The sequence below is a fragment of the Formica exsecta genome, unplaced genomic scaffold, assembly GCF_003651465.1.
Source record: "Formica exsecta isolate Colony F162 unplaced genomic scaffold, ASM365146v1 scaffold90, whole genome shotgun sequence".
In the NCBI taxonomy this organism is placed as follows: Eukaryota; Metazoa; Arthropoda; class Insecta; order Hymenoptera; family Formicidae; genus Formica; species Formica exsecta.
The window spans coordinates 310,464-331,391 of NW_021853667.1; the positions used below are offsets into that span (position 1 = coordinate 310,464).

General features: G+C 33.4%; 5 protein-coding genes across 8 annotated transcripts in view; 3 read left to right on the forward strand and 2 right to left on the reverse strand.

The window, feature by feature from the left end:
• Positions 1-6: 6 nt before the first annotated feature.
• On the forward strand, positions 7-5,131 carry LOC115245057 (proteasome subunit alpha type-4). Of its 2 annotated transcripts, XM_029823136.1 has the most exons (7): positions 7-141; positions 886-1,052; positions 1,225-1,338; positions 1,432-1,611; positions 1,740-1,976; positions 3,871-4,498; positions 4,621-5,131. In XM_029823136.1, exons 2-7 carry the CDS (start codon positions 888-890, stop codon positions 4,761-4,763), a joined length of 1,467 nt encoding a protein of 488 aa, XP_029678996.1. In that variant the 5' UTR covers positions 7-141; positions 886-887; the 3' UTR covers positions 4,764-5,131. The 2 variants fall into 2 exon arrangements, with proteins under 2 accessions (XP_029678996.1, XP_029678995.1); XM_029823135.1 differs by lacking the exons at positions 7-141; positions 886-1,052; positions 1,225-1,338; positions 1,432-1,611; positions 1,740-1,976 and adding an exon at positions 3,250-3,413.
• A 1,095-nt stretch (positions 5,132-6,226) lies between these two features.
• On the forward strand, positions 6,227-9,989 carry LOC115245082 (exocyst complex component 8). Its single transcript, XM_029823184.1, has 8 exons — positions 6,227-6,496; positions 6,806-7,167; positions 7,242-7,544; positions 7,613-7,760; positions 7,955-8,467; positions 8,561-8,691; positions 8,813-9,229; positions 9,316-9,989. The coding sequence occupies exons 1-8, from the start codon at positions 6,427-6,429 to the stop codon at positions 9,520-9,522; spliced, it is 2,151 nt and encodes a 716-aa protein (XP_029679044.1). The 5' UTR covers positions 6,227-6,426; the 3' UTR covers positions 9,523-9,989.
• LOC115245085 (sperm-associated antigen 7 homolog) lies at positions 9,627-11,677 on the reverse strand. The gene is made up of 5 exons (XM_029823189.1): positions 11,170-11,677; positions 10,989-11,056; positions 10,817-10,905; positions 10,383-10,720; positions 9,627-10,093 (listed from the first exon to the last, which is right to left on the reverse strand). The coding sequence occupies exons 1-5, from the start codon at positions 11,246-11,248 to the stop codon at positions 9,969-9,971; spliced, it is 699 nt and encodes a 232-aa protein (XP_029679049.1). The 5' UTR covers positions 11,249-11,677; the 3' UTR covers positions 9,627-9,968.
• Positions 11,678-11,886: 209 nt separating this feature from the next.
• Positions 11,887-16,948, forward strand: LOC115245084 (eukaryotic peptide chain release factor GTP-binding subunit ERF3A). Its single transcript, XM_029823188.1, has 8 exons — positions 11,887-12,113; positions 12,275-12,580; positions 13,857-14,044; positions 14,208-14,328; positions 14,441-14,903; positions 15,191-15,497; positions 15,912-16,344; positions 16,449-16,948. Exons 2-8 carry the CDS (start codon positions 12,316-12,318, stop codon positions 16,490-16,492), a joined length of 1,821 nt encoding a protein of 606 aa, XP_029679048.1. The 5' UTR covers positions 11,887-12,113; positions 12,275-12,315; the 3' UTR covers positions 16,493-16,948.
• A 393-nt stretch (positions 16,949-17,341) lies between these two features.
• LOC115245083 (acyl-CoA synthetase short-chain family member 3, mitochondrial) overlaps positions 17,342-20,928 on the reverse strand; it is an 18,667-nt gene continuing 15,080 nt past the window's right edge. For all 3 annotated transcript variants that reach the window (XM_029823187.1, XM_029823185.1, XM_029823186.1), the window contains 4 exons: positions 20,734-20,879; positions 19,049-19,271; positions 18,435-18,610; positions 17,342-17,899 (listed from right to left, as the gene is read on the reverse strand). In XM_029823187.1, coding sequence (XP_029679047.1) covers positions 17,804-17,899; positions 18,435-18,610; positions 19,049-19,271; positions 20,734-20,879 — 641 coding nt within the window. In that variant the 3' untranslated portion in view covers positions 17,342-17,803. The remainder of the gene's footprint in view (positions 17,900-18,434; positions 18,611-19,048; positions 19,272-20,733; positions 20,880-20,928) is intronic.

Consider the following 20,928-nt stretch of genomic DNA (forward strand, 5'->3'; position numbering starts at 1 on the left):
TATAAAGAAAGTACAGTGTGTATTTAAACACATCGAGGAATAAGATACATGATACATTTATTGACAGTGAGATTAGATCTTATCTTGTCCAATCGGTGCCATTTAAAATTGTAGAAGAAGTATATTATTTTAAGTAAAAGAGTAAGTATACAATATTATGATTGTAATAAACTGTCTCTTCAGGAATTAACAAATAAAGCGTGTCTAAATTTTTATCTCATAACGAACTTTTGAACAAGTTGTTTATATTTTACTAAAATTAACGGTTTTTAATAATAAAAAAAAATTAAGGTTTATGGACATTATTCGAATAAATCTCTTAACTTTATTGGTTGTTTATTCAGATTAGTTTTATTTGTTATATACATTATTTCTATTATTTCTCGTTATAATTATCACATGATTTTATTTAATTAGAAGAAATATGATTTTATGTTAACAATATAATTGAAATAAGAATATAGATCTGTGTCCTTGTTTAATTGCAAAGTTTGCATTATAAACTTGAAATGTGATTAGTTTCTTTTACCAAGTTGTACTATATGTATTTCATGTTGAATTTAAGTTGATACATTAAAAAAGCTTTTGTAAATTTTTCATATAACATAAAACTCGTGATAGTTCCATGATAGGTTTATTTATATACAGCTGATTAATTTCTTTCCATATAACAAAAAATATGTCAAAATATATTCTATATACAAACTTTGAAAGACTAACAGATTTTGTTTTCCAATGATAACGACGACAACAACATAAAAGGTTATCTTCTAAAGGTTAAATTTTTTTGTCTCATATTTTTGCTAGAGTTTCATATTTAGTAATTAATTTTATGTTAATGGTATTGCAGTAAGCAGTATTGCATAATTCAAAATTGAATTTCAGAAATGGAAGCAGATCTTTTAGTCACCTGTCCCTATAATCCTGCGCATCGCATTGCTCAATACAGATTTATGAATCATGTAGCTAAATGCAAAAAAAGCGCTAGAACAGAAAACAAGGTAGAATGTCCATTGGATAGACGTCATATAGTAGATCGTGACCATCTTAAGGTATATATAAATCTATATATACACACAATACAAATTACTGCCTTGTTTACCTATCTGTTTACTTTATATAAAATTATATTGCTCAAAATACTCAACATATATTCTTCAAAAATGTTTCTGTTTTTTTCTATTTTATTAATGTTATTATATTTTACATTTTTTAATATTGTAGGAACATATTGCAACATGTCCAAGTCTTGGAAAATTGATAGATGTGGATACTGGACATGTTAAACAAGAAGAAGACTTAATAAATACACAAAGGTCAGATGAAAACTGGGAAGAGGTATGAAACATAGCAATAATTAATTTGTATTATGAGAAGTTTCTATCAATATACTTTAAATAAGTTAATACATTTATATAACTTGTTTGATAGGAACCAGAAGTTCCACCTTATAATCCAATGGAAATGTCAGCAAATAAAAAAGTGATACGATGCGTGCCTGGATTGTCAAAATCGGAGAAAAAAAGATTCAGAGATAGCGAACGAAAGCGTATAGCAAATCTTAAGGAAGGGATTAATACTACAAGAACAACTTCATTAGTAAAAGATGTGGTAAGCTATATTTTAAACAAAGAAATTGAATATATATCTAAATAAATAACATTATAATTATAATTAATATATTATATTACAATTACACATATAATTATATATATTTTTTGTTTTTGCTATAATTTTAGGTACAAGAACTACCATTACGTCCTCCATGTACTACTCCTGCAATATTTTGTGATACACTAACTACACATAGTGACTTTGACAAAAGTCAGATAAATGGTAATCTTGATGCAAGTATTCAAGCTGAACCAACTCATGAATTTCAAAATTTATTTTATAAAACATTATATGATAAATTAGCTCCCGAATGCAATGACACTAATCAGCAATTGGAACATTCTCTGTGTAGCACTGATATGGTAATAAACATTATATGCTTTTTAAAACATTTATAATCATTTGTTTGAGCTTATTTGTAAAAGAATAATGCTATAAGGATATTCATGTAATCACTTTCAATTTTAATTATTTGATAAATAAATACATTTTCAGGGAGCATCTGCACGAGATTATTTTCAGCACACTAATGGAGAAAAGAAAAATCTGTCATTCTTTAATCATGAGACAAAAGTTAAAAAAACTCAGTTAAATGAAACTTTCGAAGTATTCAGTGTTAATAATTTAAAAAAAGAAAAAAATGAATGTGTTATTGAAAGTACTTCTAAAGCATCTGAACGAGTCACTGATAAACTTCTGGCTTTCTTAAAGAATAACTCAGATGTCAAAAAAGTAGAATCTGTAGAAGAGATAAAAAAAATCAGTCAAAATGATAGAGATTTAGGTGAGAAGGGATTAAAATGGGATGATGTCTTTGATCAATTCAATGATCGATTAGCTTATTTGACAGATATTCAGAACACTGCTGCTGAGGAGAGTGCGCAATTACTCAAACAATTGAAAGAGCTTAAACTGCGTGACGATTCTACTAAAAAATAAAACTTCTTAGATGCTATGTATGATGACAATAATATATCTTACACATTCTCGATGTCATGTTAGTAACTTGAACCGAGATGTGAAGAACATATTATATATTTTTTTTTATATTTTAGAGTAATAAATTTATAGAGTTAACTAAATCTTTAAAGAAAAGAAAAGATATTTAGTTTGTTTATAAAACATTATAGATTTTTTTGCATACTAACATATTTGGCTAACTAAAAGTTAATAATCAATTATTCATTTAGATAAGTATGTGTTTAAACTATATTTGAAGCTGATTAATAAATATTTTTACAATGCTATCTTGCATAATCACATTGAAATCCTCAAATGTAGAGAATATCTAAATAATTCCCTTTTCCTTATATCAAGAAGATCCCATCTTTAGATTAAACAAAAAAGAAAAAAAAGGAACCAAGCTGTGATAAAAAAATTAGAGGAAAAATATATATCAAAAATAAAGAAAACATTTTATGTTACTGCATATTTTTACTATCAATTTTCGAGTCATCGATTTTGAATGGCTACGTTTGAATAGTTCATGAAATAAGAGAGAGAGAGAGAGAATATTTCATAGAATAGTTAAAAAAGAAAACATGAAAATGTGTATACATTATTAAAAAAAAAAAGTCACACTTATTATTCGTTTCAGGTTTATATCGATCTTCCATATTGTTGCGAGTTTTATCGATGCCACTCTCGAATCTTGAATATAAGCGAATAGAGATAGAGAGTCGAGAGTTTCACCAATATATCTGTTGCTAATCATTCTTCGCTCGAGGTGTCAGATTCATAAGCGGCATTTTCTTAATATCTAATAATTATTTTAACAACATAAAAGTCTCCGCAAAATGGTAAGATGATAAGCCTTGCTTTAATTCAATATTACATCTATTCAGCTTTGAAGTCACATCTGCGCTTTCGGTACTGGTCGTTCATAGGTTATATGGGAAGTGCACTGTCATCGAATCTAATATTTATTGTCATTTTAAAATATTAGTAAATTTTATTGATTGCTGTTAAATATTGCTGTAACTATATTTAATACCGTAAAATTTTTTTAATTGAATCCATATATTTTATTCAAAATTCTGAATTTTAATAAAGTAAAAAAAAACATGTATTAAACACTTAAAATTTAATTTAGAAGAATCTTTTACAATTTGCAACAGTTTTATAATCCTATTTCGAATTCATATTCGTTTATTTCATGGTAGAATAAAAATGTAAATTTTAACAAATCAATCTCAGTTAAGTCAATGTCTTTCAGTTGATATGTAGTATGTTAATTATATATTTATTACATTATAGGCACGTAGATATGACACGCGTACTACGATTTTCTCACCAGAGGGAAGACTTTATCAAGTCGAATATGCTATGGAAGCTATAAGTCATGCTGGTACTTGTTTGGGTATATTAGCAAACGATGGTATTCTATTAGTAGCTGAGAAGCGGAATACCAACAAGTTATTGGACGAAGTGTTTTTCTCAGAAAAGATCTACAAACTGAACAACGACATAGTTTGTTCAGTGGCTGGTATTACTTCAGATGCGAATGTGTTAACAAATGAATTACGTCTCATCGCGCAGAGATATCTTCTTCAGTATGGGGAAGCTATACCCTGTGAACAGCTTGTCTCGTGGTTATGTGATGTTAAACAGGCATACACCCAATATGGTGGGAAGAGACCTTTCGGTGTATCTATTTTATACATGGGATGGGACAAATACTATGGCTATCAGTTGTATCAATCAGATCCTAGTGGAAATTATGGTGGTTGGAAGGCAACGTGTATTGGGAATAATTCGGCAGCAGCGGTATCGTCCTTGAAACAGGAATATAAAGAGGGTGAGACCACTCTAAAAGATGCGATGGCGCTGGCTATTAAAGTGCTCTCTAAAACATTAGATATGAACAAACTCTCTGCTGAGAAAGGTAAATTTTTATTTATCTATGAATTAATGTAATTCTAAAAATCGATAAAATTATAAATATAAATTTAATACTCTAAAATAGCTTGTGACAAAATCGTTAACATCTTTCTTTTTTATTTACAGTGGAAATGGCGATATTAACACGCGAAAATGGTAAAACAAAAACGAAAATACTACCAGCAAATGAAGTGGATGCTTTAATCGCAGAGCATGATCGACTAGAAGCATTGGCGGAACAAGCAAAGAAGGAAAAGCAGAAATCGTAGAATTTTATATTAGATAAAAGAAAGAATAAGCCGAAAACTGTATTGTGATGGCAAAGCTTATTATATCAAGAAAAAATTAATTTACAAATAATTCAAATCTTTATATTATATATTATAAATTTTTTCCTTGCCACAGTAAGTTTATTCTTACCAATGTATGAGAACGTCATTTTCTTTATAAGACAACACAATGGATAAAAATTTTTCCATAAATATGTGTTACATATTATATACTCCTTCTCCTTATATACTCCTTTTCCTTAACAGTATGATTGAGAGAAATGCCTTTATGTAATTACAATCATCTAACTTTGTTCTAGGTATATATTCTATGATTTAACACATTTGTATTAAATATCTGTACAGTATAATGGACTTTTGAATTAAAATATAAGTAAACTTAATGAAAACTTATATATCAGTTTAATATATATGCATAAATCATGTTAATGAAATACTACAAACATGAAACATAGGGTTAAGTTATTCTATCTAAAGCTACTCTTCATATTCTTTCTAAAATTTGTTCTATTAACTTTTTATAATCAGATTTATACTGAAATATATATATATATATATATATATAAATTCAAGTGCTAAAAGATAGTTTTAATCAGTATCCACGATTGTTAAAAAAAGGAATAAAACTTCGAAATTGGTGTTCGTATTTTCGGCAGAGGCGTTGGTTATATAATTAAAAAATATGTACAAAAGTATCTCGAAAAAATTAAATCTTGTGAAAATGCCTTAGAAAAGGCCTTCAGAATCATGGAAAAATCGAAAAAAAATGCAAAAGTTATGTGTCGGATCATATCAGCCAGGCTGCAGATGCGGTCCCACTCGTGGGCGCGATCCCACTACTGCCCGCCACGGAGACTTTTGGCTGCTGGGTTTCCCCTCTGGCCCGGTTCGCCTCTCCTTAGCTAACCTGGTCACCCCGGACTCCTCCAGGGTGCCCATATTGATGGCGAGCTTAGTGCGGACGCCCAGTCAACGTGAGCCCTGCAGCAGCAGGTTCCCCCGACCTCAGACCCTCCTACATAACCAGCCTCCGAGTAGCCGGATTACAGGAGCCGCCACACTCCCAGCTGAAAGACTGTGTAAAAACTGCAAATATAAGTTACCGAAAATATCGATTCAACATAAAGATACACCTTACAAAAATTATTTTCGCATCGACGATTATTGTTTGAGTATAAATTTTGCAACGAACTTGAGAATTTTAGTATAATAAATAAGCAAATAAATAAATTCGCGTACAAACGTAACGAGACGACACCATCTGGTGCGTCTCGTTGAAAGTAGATATTTGATCCCGACATATTTGTAAGGTAACCGTGAAATGAACATGTGCTAATCGTACATCGGTAAATTCTAATGGTTATCATATGGACTTGAGGATAATTAAAGAGCGCTGACTTTATCGAGCAAGCTCATTGTCAGCTTCGTCTTTATAGTGGCTGGCAGAGAATACCGAAGATTGGGTCAGGTTAGGTCGAGGCGGAGGGCGGAGGAGGTGTCATGTTAAATGGTATAAACCATGTCGATTTATTCGTGACAAGTGACGTGAAGGGATTCGATGGAAATTTAACATGACAAAAACACGTAACTTATATTATTAATAATAATAAGCGCTTCTCTGCAGAGAGAGGAAGAGAGACGAATGTCTTCTACAATGGCTGATAATAATTTAGCGAAAATTTTCGCAGCCGAGGACTTCAACCCAGATGAATGTGAGTTACTTCACACACGTACTTCGCTCGCGCGAGCGCGTCAAGGAATATAAAATTCTATCTTTCAATCTTATCTCTCGATTTTTCAATAAGTTTATTAAACATGACAGGACCGGATTATCTATTTTCAGTCATAAGAGACTTGTCAGGCGATATTCAAAATTTATTAATTTTCTTGTGCTGTCTCTAACATGTCATGTAAATGTTTTATTGATTCATTAGATCTTTATGAAGTTTAATATGGATTTTGAAATACATAAAAGACGATTAATTAGTTATATTTACTTATTCGATTCTTTTTATTTATAGTTGTGAAGGAACTCAGTGCACAATGTATTGGTGCAGATGAACTGAGGCAACAGCGTGCGAAAATACAGGAACTGGCAAATAACACATCTGCTCAATTGAAACGAAATGTCTATCAAAATTATATGCAGTTTATCGAGACTGCCAAGGAGATCTCGCATCTGGAAAGCGAGATGTATCAATTGTCGCAGCTTTTGAGCGAACAACGTGCTTTGTTGAGCATGCTAGGATCTACAAGAACAGCGGGTGTTGTCTTTGAAGATTTGTCTGAATCGCAACAAGAGAACTCAACTAATTCTGTGTCTAAGGAAGAAGAACAAAAACAAAAACTCATTCAATTGATTGAAAATGTTGAAGGGGCTCTGGTTGGTCATTATATCTAATGAATGATATATATATTATAAATGTGAACAAAAATTTGTTCTTTTTTGTTTCACAGAGTTTAGCTGAAACTCCAGGACGTGTATGCTTACATGAAGGTTCTCTGCTTGAGTTAGACCCTGTAGAAGGAACACCATTAAAGAGAATTCACGCATATTTATTCAATGACGTTTTGATGGTCGCATCTTGGCTGGCGAATGGCGGCAGGCGCGGTCCGCCTAGATATAAAATGCAGGCAGTTTATAATCTTGAAAGCCTGGCGATTGTCAATGTGAGGGATCATGGCACAGTTAAGCTAGCCTTCAAACTGTTGGCATTTTCCGACACAAGGGTGTTTCAGTGCCCCACAGCGACAAGTAAAGTTAGTGTGTTCAAAAACAATAATCCTAAAACACAAAGTGGAATTATTTGAATTTATTTATTTTACAGAAAGAGTGGTTAGATAAGTGCGAACAAGCAAAAAGAGCAAAACTAGCAGGGGAGAATTCGGCTGATAACGCGCCAGATAACGATAAACATCCAAAAGAAGATAAAGCAGCGCCGTCTCGTTCGATGTCTTTAGATTCTAATACATTAGGTGAGATTTGCAGATGTGAAGAACGTTCTTGTATTTCGAACGAATCTTTTGGCATTTATTTTACTCGTGTGTCATTCTGCCTCCACCTGCTTTTGGATTATATCAACTATCTGACTTTCTTTTTTCAATATTTTACTCGTCAAACATCTTTACAATTATTCAATTCTGAAGATTTTCATCCAAATTCTCGTTAGGGATGGACGACGACGACGATTCGGAATATCACGAACCGCCTCCGGAGTGGGTGCTGGAAGTGGCCGAGGATTTGGATTCCTGCATAGCGCAACGACACTTTGAGGAGGCTTACAGTTTATTAGAGAAAGCAAAGGCCTATCTGAAGGATGCTCAACCAATACCGCTACTGACAGAAATCCAGACGAAAGTAAACGACAGAGGTCGGTCTTTGGTGAATGTGCTGACCAAGGAACTAGAATCGAACGCCGAAGCAAGGTCGTTACAAGGGGGTGGTTTGAGAAGCGCGCGACGTACGGTCAAGCTCCTGATACAGTTGAATAGGAGTGCTCAAGCATGCCACTTGTATCTACGATTATGCAGCGCAGTGCTAAAGGCGCGACTGAAGAGGATCAAACGAGAAAGCACAACCGTGGCTTATGTAAAGCAACTCAGCGCGATTGCCTTCAGCAATATAGTGGAAATAGCGAGAGAATTCTTGAAAACCTTTCCTCAATCTACAAACTGTACTTCTGGTAATTTAACATTAATAAAGATATATAATATTGATAGTATTGATCACAAATGATAGATTAATTTGCAAATTGATTTGCTCGTTGCTATTTAAGGTTTAATTGTATGGTGCAGCCAAGAGGTGAAACATTTAACATCGCACTTAGCTGAACAGCTTTTTGTACCGCAAGTCACGCTAAGTATATTGGTAGAGTGCATTGTCGCTGTTCGAGGTCATTGCGATCAGGTGCGTATTCTTCAAAAATTAAAATAGAGATACAGGTATTAAGTGTATTTATGTATGTTACGTATATTTACATACATGAATACAATTTCAACATATGAGTTTGTAACAATTCAATTTCCAGTTAACTCAGCTGGGCATGGACTTTCGTTACCAGTTAGATGGACAAATCAGATCTCCATTAGCCAAAGCCATCCAAGACACAGGAGAGAGTTGCATAAATACAATGAAGCGTCATGTGGCGGAGGATACTTGGCGACCGACAAATCTGGAAACTAGTCAGAATTTACAGAAACTATTATCGGAGTTAGACGAGCTTGGTATTGGCATACCGTCGTCGTACGCGACAAATGACTGTTGGATACCGCTGACACATAATACATTAACCTTCTCCAAGATTTATGTCAGTTTATTAGAAGACTGCCTTAGCGTAGCTATACCCGAGCTTATGTCTACAATAGATAACGCACTTGTATCTGTGATGCGGGTCGAAGTTCAACATTTGATTGTCTCGCTTACGGATCCAAAGTTGAAGCAAGAGGTAACATAATACCGTTATTTCTATCAAGTTACTGTATTACTTAAATAGGTGTTGTAATAGCTTTACAAAATTTTATTCCTTTTCAGCGAAAGTTAGTACAAAATAATGCAGCGTATGTGCGAGACATTATTATCGTCCGAGGAATGGAACTGTACAAATCCGTGACAAATCAGAAATTTACGAAGCTGCTTGCGCTGAAAGAACAAATTGTATTCGAATCTCTATCGCCTACAAAACCGAAACCGGCTCCGAGAACATCAGTTCCTAAATACTCCACCACAGAATACCTTTAACTGAAATAAAAACGTTGCTAAATCACTTGATTTATAGGTGAGGAAAAATGTCAGGAATAAAAAAAAAAATATTCGCCGTATGTACATACATACGTACATTATATGTATGTAATGTGTGGATTGATGTATTATATTGTACATATGAAATCGAGTTTCTTAAATGTAGTAGATACATGTATCATAATGAGATGAAATAGAAGTGATTTGTTGCTTCACTTCTAATGCAGATATACATTAATTGTAATGCCATTATAGAACTCGTAAGATGCTTGAACGAACAAGTAAATTCGGAAATTTAATAAAATAGGTTACCATATGCGATTTCTCTAGGTATGCATATAATGTAATAATCTGTAATAACACTGTAACATCTAATGTGTTGTATTATTTACAATCAATTGGATATAGATAATTTATGTATACCTATGATTATTTATATAATAGCACTATTTTGTACTGTTGTCGCTGCAACTGCTAGTTTTGTTATTCGTTTCCAATTTCCTTTTCTTAGCACGTATGTCAGCAAGAGTTTGTTCTATACTTCTTTGGTCCTTTTTGTTTTCACTAGGAACTAGAATTTAAGACAAATTTTACTAGTGCATTTGTATATGTATGGGATGAGTCTCTCACATATATACACATAGGTAAAAAATCTAAATCTTGTAATAACTTTTATAATTTTGACTGCACAAGCGCAAACTATTATTTGATTTATTATTCAAATTATTTGTATGTTATCATGTCTCATCTTTTTTTTCACCCATACAATAAGTGTTGAATGATTCTTGATTGCAGTAAAGATTATAAGAGTTAGGATATCCACTATATACATTTGAATTTATATTTATATTTATGCTCACCACATCCATAACTGCTATTGGCTTCTGTTTTTCTAGCAGCTTCGAGAGCAGCTTCCTTGCCAATCAGATGTTGATATTTATCTTTGTAGAAGCTGTTAGGCACAAAATTCTCCTTTCGTTTTCTAGATTTTGAATACTCTGCTTCCTCTTTGGCTTTATTCTCTCTTTCTTTCTTTAACTTTTTCGCGACTTCCTCATTCCACTCTTCACCTTTGCGTAATGTATTTAATTGATCCTCCGAAGGCGCATATTCCCTCTTAAAGATCATAATATACCGGTCGACACCTTCTTCGCCAAAGGAATATGCCAAAACACTTGCCACTTCTGCTACGTCATGACTGAAAGCCCAAGATAGAGAAATGTATAATATAGAAAGTTTCACAATGTATGTGTCTCTTTCAAATGTAATCACAAAATAATACATTAGCACCTACACAATGCTCCTGTGTATCTGGTCCATGGCAGAAAATTTGTGTTCTTTCATATTGTCATCCTGTAGAAACTTATTAATTTCTTCTTCAATCTACGATATGAAAATAATATCGCGTTAAACAAAACCGAGTAATTAGTTGAGAAATATGAGAAAAATGAAATTAGGACGACTACCTTTTGTCGAAAGACTTTTAACTTTTCCGCCTCGGCCCTCTGACGTTTCTGATATTCCTCTTGCTGTTCTGCATAATCGAAATGAGTTCACATAAGCCAACGAAATTCTTAAAGCTTTTGACGAAATCGTTTGTTTGTCTTTTTTGTAAATTGCGTATTTTTAGGTTAGGACTCAACTGACTTTTCATGAGCGCCTTCTGCTTGTCGTTCACTGATGGTGGTTTATCCATGGATTTTAGAATGGAACCCAATAAATCCATGATCTTGACGATTTTGTTCAGTCTTGTCGATATCAGGAAGAGGAGGTCACGAACAAATTCTCAGACCACAAAAACCATCAGTCGTATATAAACACAAGTATGTTCGGTAAAATTACACTAAATCACATCGGAGAGAAAGGCAATTTATTTTGTATAGTTACTTTTCCAAATCTATGGTAAACTAATAGCTAGATGTCGTATCGTTCGTGTTTTAAAAATTTGCACCAATTGCAAAAATATGATCTGTTGAAAATAATACGATCGAAATTCCAAAGTAGGCGCGGAATTATGCGCTCTCTAAAAATCAGCTGTGTCACCAGAAAAACATAATTCATAGTAAAGTGAGTTATATATCCAAATTTCGCGACCAACTTTTCGATATTAGGAGAGATTCGGAAGATGTTTGCTCCGAGATTCGAATTTGGATAATTTCTTGCCGAAATATATTCCGATAATCCTTTGACTATTTTTTTGAGAATATAAAGAAAAGATTTTTTACATATCTCTCTCTCTCTCGGAAGATCCCAAAATGTCTCTAGGAGCGCAGCGCTAGAGACATTCTTTTTCAATGACCATGACCTCGAAAGTTACGAACGTTGTTCGTAAGACGAGAGACGAGAGACAAGACGGATCTCGCGAAAAATATTTGCCTCGCAATATTTTGCGCTTCGCGCACAATTATATTAGCCTGTCCTTCCTGTCCGTCTCGTCGGCGCCTTCTCGACGAATCTCGCCGAACAGTCGATGTTTCGATTACGGTAGTTCCGGCTGGTTCCGGCATCTGAGAGAGTGCGGTAGCAGCGAGGCAGACCACGGGGGACGCACGCACGCACGCGGAGTAGCGATCATACGGCGCGTGTACGCGGTGAGTGTATACGCCGAAGTGTGTGCTGTGACACAAATAAAACTATTTTTTTAAACCCATCCCGAGCTCGGTGTCGGATCAGTTCGCGGCGTGCGGTGCGACTTGCGTTGGCCCTCGTGTCCCCTCCATTCCGTTATCCAGGATTCCGTTGTCCGTTTTAGCTGTGTACCCGGCTGCGTGTGTGCCGAAACAACTGATTAATATGGCGAACAGCATAGCACCGGACTCGTGGGAACAGCAGGCGGACACCAACGGCGATATCGTCGGCCCGCCGCAGGACAAGTCCATCGAGAGTAAGTTCTCCACCTTGAACGTCAACGCTGCGGAATTCGTGCCTTCCTTCTGCATCAGCTCGTCGCCGCAGAGCAACACAGCGACGACAGCAGCCGACAGCAGCCCCTGCAATGTCGCCGCCGCGGTGATGAATACCGTAACCACCACCTCCATGCCCGTCGAGATACATCATGGTTAGTTCTCCAGATGGATAATTTGTCCCCCTTCGACGTCCCACGATGGAAACTGTGGACAATCTCGCGACCTGCGCCGCGATTATCATTGTTATGATTCTCGCGCGCACAGCTCCTCCGCAACTAACCCCCTTGTCGTCCCAACGTTGAGTCATGCCTCAGAGGCATGCCTCTGCCTCTTTTACACGATAAAGTGCATCGAGAAAGAATATCTCATTCGTTTCTTCTTACATTTCTGCCCAGTTCAATTTTATGCAATGCCTTTTCACTGTATCTATGCTGTATCCATGCTGTATCCAGATGTTGCATTTAGATACCATATGGTTTGATTAATATACGAGGAGATTTCCTGTTCTAGAACCTGCAATAGGTTGCGACTGTTTCTTTATCGTAACATTATTCGTTACATATATGATCTGGTTTGTACACAAATATTGAAATTGAATACGTATCTTTGTTACCATACTGTATTAATAAAAAATAAGAAATAGAAGATTATTGTTGGATACCTTATTGTTATTCGGTATTTAATCATAATTGTTCTGCGTAATGATGTTACGCTGCTTTATATTGGCAATGAGCATTCAAATAATCATTTCAAACATTTGATATAATTGAGAATATATTTGTTGAGAATGTTTTTTTACTTTGATGTAAAATGTTCAACATCTGTGAATCGAGCAAAAGAAAAATCCATTTGTTATTTATTTATGTTTGATTTATATTTACTATCAGTAAGATCAGTAAAATATTATCATGGTAAAATTTGGCCAAACTTTTAAGAACATTCTATATAATATTGAGCAGGTATAGGTCAAATTGATATCTTCCTCGTTGACTTTTGTAACTGTATGACAAAAAATATTGCGGTTTAATGTGGAATTTTATATTATTTATAATATTATAATATAAAAATTATTCATTTTTTTAGCTTTAGCTATTTTACTTTATCCATTCTGTACAAGACTACAAATATTTGGCTTAAATAAGATAATAAAATTAATAAAATCAATTGTAAAGTAATTAATTTCTTAAAAGAAAATTGTTATGAATAATACAATTTACAAATGTAAATAACTTATCGAGATAAAATATTTCTTATAATGTGATTGATGCGCATGTTATATCATGAGATGACTTATTGATAACTTTATGTTCATTGTAATCTCTCTCTCTCTCTCTGTTATTTTTCAGAATTCAAAAACCTAAATGTCTATATATATTATTTTGTATTATCTCAATTTTTCTGCACATGTTTCTTTGTTTTTTTTTACAGGAAATTCTACTCCCGTTGTTTTATCAGATCCAATTGGCAGTCGAGTTGAGGAACCTCCTGCTGGGGGAGGGGCTCCACCACCGAATGTTAACGACCAACTAAATACCAGTCCAGAACATCAGCCTGCAGATTCTTGGGAAGAAGCAGCAGTCGACGGTGATCCTTTACTTACACCTGAAAATGAAGAAGTAAGTATAAATTTGGCTAAATGCTTGAACACATACTGCTTCAGTAGTATGTTTTTGTATTATTACAGGATGTTTCTAGTTCAATTACATTTGCAAGTTGTTTAGCCAATTCTGTATCGATTTTAGCTTAACTTTTGACAGGATATCATTTTTGATACTCTAGGCTGATAATGAAGAGGATGAAGAACTGGTTGTTAAAGTACCCAAAAAGAAACCTATCAAAGTAGCGGAAGATACTAAAAGCAAAAAGGAACATGTTAATGTTGTTTTCATAGGGCACGTAGGTGAGTAGTAAATTTGTACATAAGTAATGTGTAATTATAGAATAACTTTATTTGATGCATCTTTAAAATAGAGTTATCGATTGCTAGATAATATGTCTTTGGTGTGTCACAGATGCTGGAAAATCAACTATTGGAGGTCAGATTATGGCGCTTACGGGGATGGTCGACAAACGTACCTTAGAGAAATATGAGCGAGAGGCAAAAGAAAGAAGTCGAGAAACATGGTACTTAAGTTGGGCGCTGGACACGAATCAAGAAGAAAGGGAAAAGGGAAAAACTGTTGAAGTCGGTAGAGCCTACTTCGAAACAGAACGAAAGCATTTTACAATATTAGATGCACCTGGCCATAAAAGCTTCGTACCTAATATGATTGGTGGTGCGGCACAAGCCGATTTAGCAGTCCTTGTTATTTCTGCGAGAAAGGGCGAGTTTGAGACGGGATTCGATAGAGGAGGACAAACGAGAGAGCATGCTATGCTTGCTAAAACTGCGGGTGTCAAGCACCTGGTTGTATTAGTTAATAAGATGGATGATCCCACTGTTGAATGGGATGAAGGGCGATACAATGAATGCAGGTATATATCGAAAATGTGCAAAATTTAGGTATATTAAAAAATAATAAACGAATCATATTGGAATATAATTAGAAAGATTCAATTTTCGAACATTAATTAAATTTAAAATAATATTTTTTACCAGAACAATTATATATGCAAAGTATCAAAATTTTTCTTTTTCTTTTAGTAAAGTATACTTTATGCATCTTCTGACAATTAACAGTAACATTTTATATATATATTTGTCTATATATATATATATATATGTTTGAATAAAAAAATATTGTAATAAATATATGTTACAGGGATAAGATACTGCCATATCTTCGTAAATTAGGATTCAATCCTGCAAAAGATCTTACATTTATGCCAGTCTCTGGTCAACTTGGCATTGGTTTAAAGGATCCAATACCTGAACATCTTTGTAATTGGTACAGCGGTCCACCATTCATACCTTTTATTGATTCGCTACCATCGCTTAATCGTAAGAGCAATGGACCTTTTATCATGCCAATTGTCGATAAATATAAGGATATGGGAACAGTAGTTATGGGTAAAGTTGAAGCAGGAGAAGCCAAAAAAGGACAGTCATTGCTTGTTATGCCAAATAGGGTACGTATCACTTTTGTTCATGGAACTAAATTTATACTATTTTGTATTATGAATTATGTTAGATTAATGCGAAAAGATATGTGGTTTTTTTATTAAGTTTTTTTTATTTGAAACAAAGTTAAAAATTTGAATGAAGTTTCTTAACAAAGGAATTAAAAAACTTTGCTAGATGGAAATGATATGAAAGTCAATGTAATGATTATCTTGATTAATAAAAATTACATTGAAACTCTATGATGTTATTTCTGGTTTTATTTGATAAATATAATGAATCTTTTGCATCAATCTAATGCAGAAAAGTTTTGATATTCTTTTTTTTCTGTGATATTTTAAGAAAATGATTGCTTTACATTTTGTATTTTGTAGAATGACATATATATATATTTATAAAAATATTCTGTTTTAAATTCACAGACGGCAGTAACGGTAGATCAATTGTGGTCGGATGACGAGGAAGTAACGTCCGTTGGACCTGGAGAAAATGTGAAGATTAAGCTGAAAGGTATCGAAGAAGAAGATGTTAGTCCCGGATTCGTCTTATGCGACAGTAATAATCCTATCAAAACCGGAAAAGTCTTCGACGCGCAAGTGGTGATTCTAGAACACAAGAGTATTATTTGCGCGGGATACAGTGCTGTTATGCATATTCATTGCGCTGCGGAGGAAGTCACGGTAAAGGCGCTAATCTGTTTGGTTGACAAGAAAACAGGCGATAAAAGCAAGACGAGGCCAAGGTTCGTCAAGCAGGACCAAGTGGCTATAATGAGAATCGAGTGCGCGGGAGTTATATGTCTCGAAAGATTCAAGTTATTCCAACAAATGGGTCGCTTTACTCTTAGGGATGAAAGTAAGTAACGTTTTAATCTAATATATTCTCTCTATTATTGTTATATATATATATATATCTTGTTTGCGTCTTGATTACGATAATATATATATGTACAATTTCAGATAAAACTATCGCAATTGGCAAGGTGCTGAAGGTCGTCGAGTAAAAAAATCTTGCTTAAATGTTATGACACAGATTAATAATAAAAGAAAATGATCATTATTTCAATGTGACAAATATATGACGATGCAAGGCGAACACACGATATTAAGCAAACCAAACGGGCATGATGAAATTTTGGCGGATTAGTAATAATGTAACATATAAACACACAACTCACTTATGTATCGCAGAGCTATACGTGCGTCCGCGTGCTACGGCGCAACAAGCAGGGGTTAGGGGGGAGGGGGGGGGAAGAAGGGAAAAATATTTATAGCCTGATATATATATAAGAGCAAATAGATTCGATTTATATAGATAAGGAGACATACACAATCGAAACTCAAGAGCGTGTGTTCCTTTTATTAGATAAGCTGAATGATGGCACTTGCATTGAAATAATTATAAATGGATAATGATCAAATAATTTAACCATGTCTCCTTGATAATAAAAAGAAAAAACCACGATATTTTTATTCTTCTGAGGTGCGACACACATAAATGGGAGTAAAGTAGGCGATCGATATCGATTACGGATTAACATTAAGGAAATATGATTAATATTATTATATAATATTAAAAATAATAATTATTAAAGTGGTGGTAAGAGTTGGAAAAGAAATTTATTGAATAAATCAACAAGATAGTGTTACACAACAATTTATAATTATAAAATTAATATTATTACAATTATTATTATACTGTTTCTTATTATATTGTCATTAAAAACAAATTTGCAAAAAAATGTGCCCTGATAATTTTAATAGGGACGTGGATGTATATCCGTCGTATACATCTCGCAATATGACGGATTTTTTATATTCGAGCCAATGGAATAAAGTATAGCACATGTGGGTTTTACAGATATTCAAGACGCACGAATACGTCCGTGTTTATTTCATTTCTCAATATTTTCTAATTTAAATGAGAGAAAAATATATAATCTTCATTATTTTTAACTTATTAAAATTCCTGATCCCTCACACAGATGTATAATAAGACACGAATATATACAAGAAAGCAATGTGACATATTAATATGTATTTCACAAATACTTTTTAAACCAGTATCCAAGGAAAAAAAATTTCTTAACTTCTGTACAACTGTGCATTTAAGATAATCTCTTTTCGCTACTACAAAATAATTAATATTAATTATTATAACAACAACATAGCGCAATTAGAAAGAACAAACTTGACGAGTGAACATTGCACACAATCACGATGCGTTCTATTTCTATGAAGTTGACCGCCATAGTTATTTTCTTTTAAACAGCGCCGTTAAAATTTTCTTGTGTAAGAATTCTTTCGAAATGATATTATTGTGGATCCGAGGCCAGTTTCGTGTATCCAAGCTTTTGAAGTATCTCCTTCATTTCGCGGAATACTGTTGGATCTTCGATCGTGCTTGGAATCTGAAAATTAAACAAGTTGACAGGATGCTCGTTGCTGATAATGTTGCTGAAAAACACCGAAAAAGGTTAGTGACATAAAGTAAATCTATTCCCGCGCGCAGAATGTCGACTAATTCTGAAAATAAAAGCACAATTAAGAGAGAGAGAGGGAGGAATATATTAAACTGTAATAAAAAAAGAGCTATAACAGATATAATACATTTATCTCTCGATCATCTCAATCAAGTTTCGATTATCGAGATATATGCGTCTCTCGGTTTGGCGGGAAGCAACTCGCGTTGAGATTCGAAAAAGAGAAGCGCCCACAATAATACTTGAATTCTACCTCGTATTATTTTGAAATAATAAAATAATAAAGAGCACGATCACACAAAGAGTATATTAAATTGTAACAAAACAGAAATGACAATAGTACGTTTATCTCTCGATCGTCTCGACCAACGTTTCGAGATGCTCTCGTTCTCGCTCAAGAATTCGGCGGGTATACCGAAGAGATTCGAAAAGTAGACTCTCTCCTGTAATATTCGAATCCTACCTTGAACGGTTTCGATCGCGCCAATGTAGCAACAGATTTGCGGATTAATTTTCCCGAGCGCGTTTTAGGTAACGCGGTAACGGCGGCGGCGACCCGGAAAGACGCGATCGGGCCTATCATGCTTCTCACTCGCGCAATCAGCTCTTGATTTATCTCCTCCTCGTTGCTTATCGCGTCTAAAAGAAAAAGTACTTTATTGCAATTTTCTAATCGCAAGATTAGTGAAATTGTATATAACAATAATATATAGCGTAACTTCTTTTTATATTTTTTGATTTTTTTAAAAAATAATACATTAAAAAAACTAATTATATAATATAAAGAAGTAATTAAATAACACAAAGGAATTGGCTTAAATTATTACTGTTTCTGCCTTCAGAAGATTTTAGATTGATAAGATTAATATTTTTGAAAAATCATTAAATAGCGAACACAGACTTCTATATACAATTATATTGGTATAATATATAAAAGTCTGTGTGAGAGAGATAGCAAATAATTTTTAATATATCGAAACATATACGCGTAAGAATTTGACGCGGATATTGATAAATATTGTTAAAAATAATGTTTCTTTTAAAAAAAGCAAATAAATATTTGAGATTATTACGAACCATCTCGTTTAATGTAAAGACACAGCGGTACTTCTCCCTTCGTATGATCCGGTACTCCGACAACTATGGCTTCGACAATATCGGGATGAGCAAGGATAATATCTTCCAGCGCAGCTGTTGATATTCTGTGACCTGCAACATTTATAATGTCATCGTCCCTCGCTGTCACGTAAACATAACCGAACTCGTCGATGTAGCCGGCATCCATAGTGTCATAGTAACCCTGCAATTAAGAAAATCAAAAATCTCGATTTTAATTTTTCTTTGATAAAAATATCCAGATTTAATTAGATAGTTATAAATATTTATTAATAATTAATATATTATACACGCACGTACACATACATATATATATATATATTTTGTGCTATGCAAAATAATTGTTGAATATGTCTAGTGTTTGAATAAAATACTGACATATAAGAATAACGTTAAAGTCATTGAAACACTCTTCTGTAATCAAAACATGTTTTTATATATGTATATCTTTATATACCTTTTTCTTAAAAAATCATTGGTTCGATAATTTTTTTTTTTCGATTTGTTCAGAAATAAATAAATAAACTACTATTTGATCGTTCGCGCGCACGAAAATTTTTAATTTAAGGAAATTGTAATTTTATCAACAATTATGAACGATTAAAATCGCCAAGAAAATTGACTTTATTCAAATCATAATTAAAATTCAGAAAGAGCTTTCTTCGCAAAAAGCATCAATCAAAATGTAATCAAACATACGTGAAAGGAAATGAAGCACAATTATTAGAATATGTTAATCCAATGTTGAGAGAAAAAAACATAAAGATAGATAATTTTAATAGATATGATTCCGCAACTGTATTTTTATCAGCTTCGAGGCTTTATTACTTGATTAGAATTGAACGGATAATTTGTGTGAACTTTAGAATTCTTCTATTTCTTTCTCTCTTTTACATACGAAAGAAGTAAATAAATAACGAATATGTTAAGAGAGAGAATATATATATATATATGTATAATTTATGTATACATGAAATATGCTTACCTATAATTATTAGTCCAGTTTGTGTATAATAAAGTATTATTATTAATCAGCTTACCGGAAATGTCGAGAAATATATTTCTTTAAATCTTTCGGGTGTTCGATAAAGGGTCGACATAAATCCAGGCGGTAACGGCAACTTTATCGCGATTCGTCCAAGTTCGTCTTGTGACGCTTTACTTCCATCTTCGCGCAAGATGTGAACTGTACGATGAAAACTTTGCAAGTAATTCGCGAGTATATATATATATATCAAATCATAATTAAAATTCAGAAAGAGCTTTCTTCGCAAAAAGCATCAATCAAAATGTAATCAAACATACGTGAAAGGAAATGAAGCACAATTATTAGAATATGTTAATCCAATGTTGAGAGAAAAAAACATAAAGATAGATAATTTTAATAGATATGATTCCGCAACTGTATTTTTATCAGCTTCGAGGCTTTATTACTTGATTAGAATTGAACGGATAATTTGTGTGAACTTTAGAATTCTTCTATTTCTTTCTCTCTTTTACATACGAAAGAAGTAAATAAATAACGAATATGTTAAGAGAGAGAATATATATATATATATGTATAATTTATGTATACATGAAATATGCTTACCTATAATTATTAGTCCAGTTTGTGTATAATAAAGTATTATTATTAATCAGCTTACCGGAAATGTCGAGAAATATATTTCTTTAAATCTTTCGGGTGTTCGATAAAGGGTCGACATAAATCCAGGCGGTAACGGCAACTTTATCGCGATTCGTCCAAGTTCGTCTTGTGACGCTTTACTTCCATCTTCGCGCAAGATGTGAACTGTACGATGAAAACTTTGCAAGTAATTCGCGAGTATATATATATATAT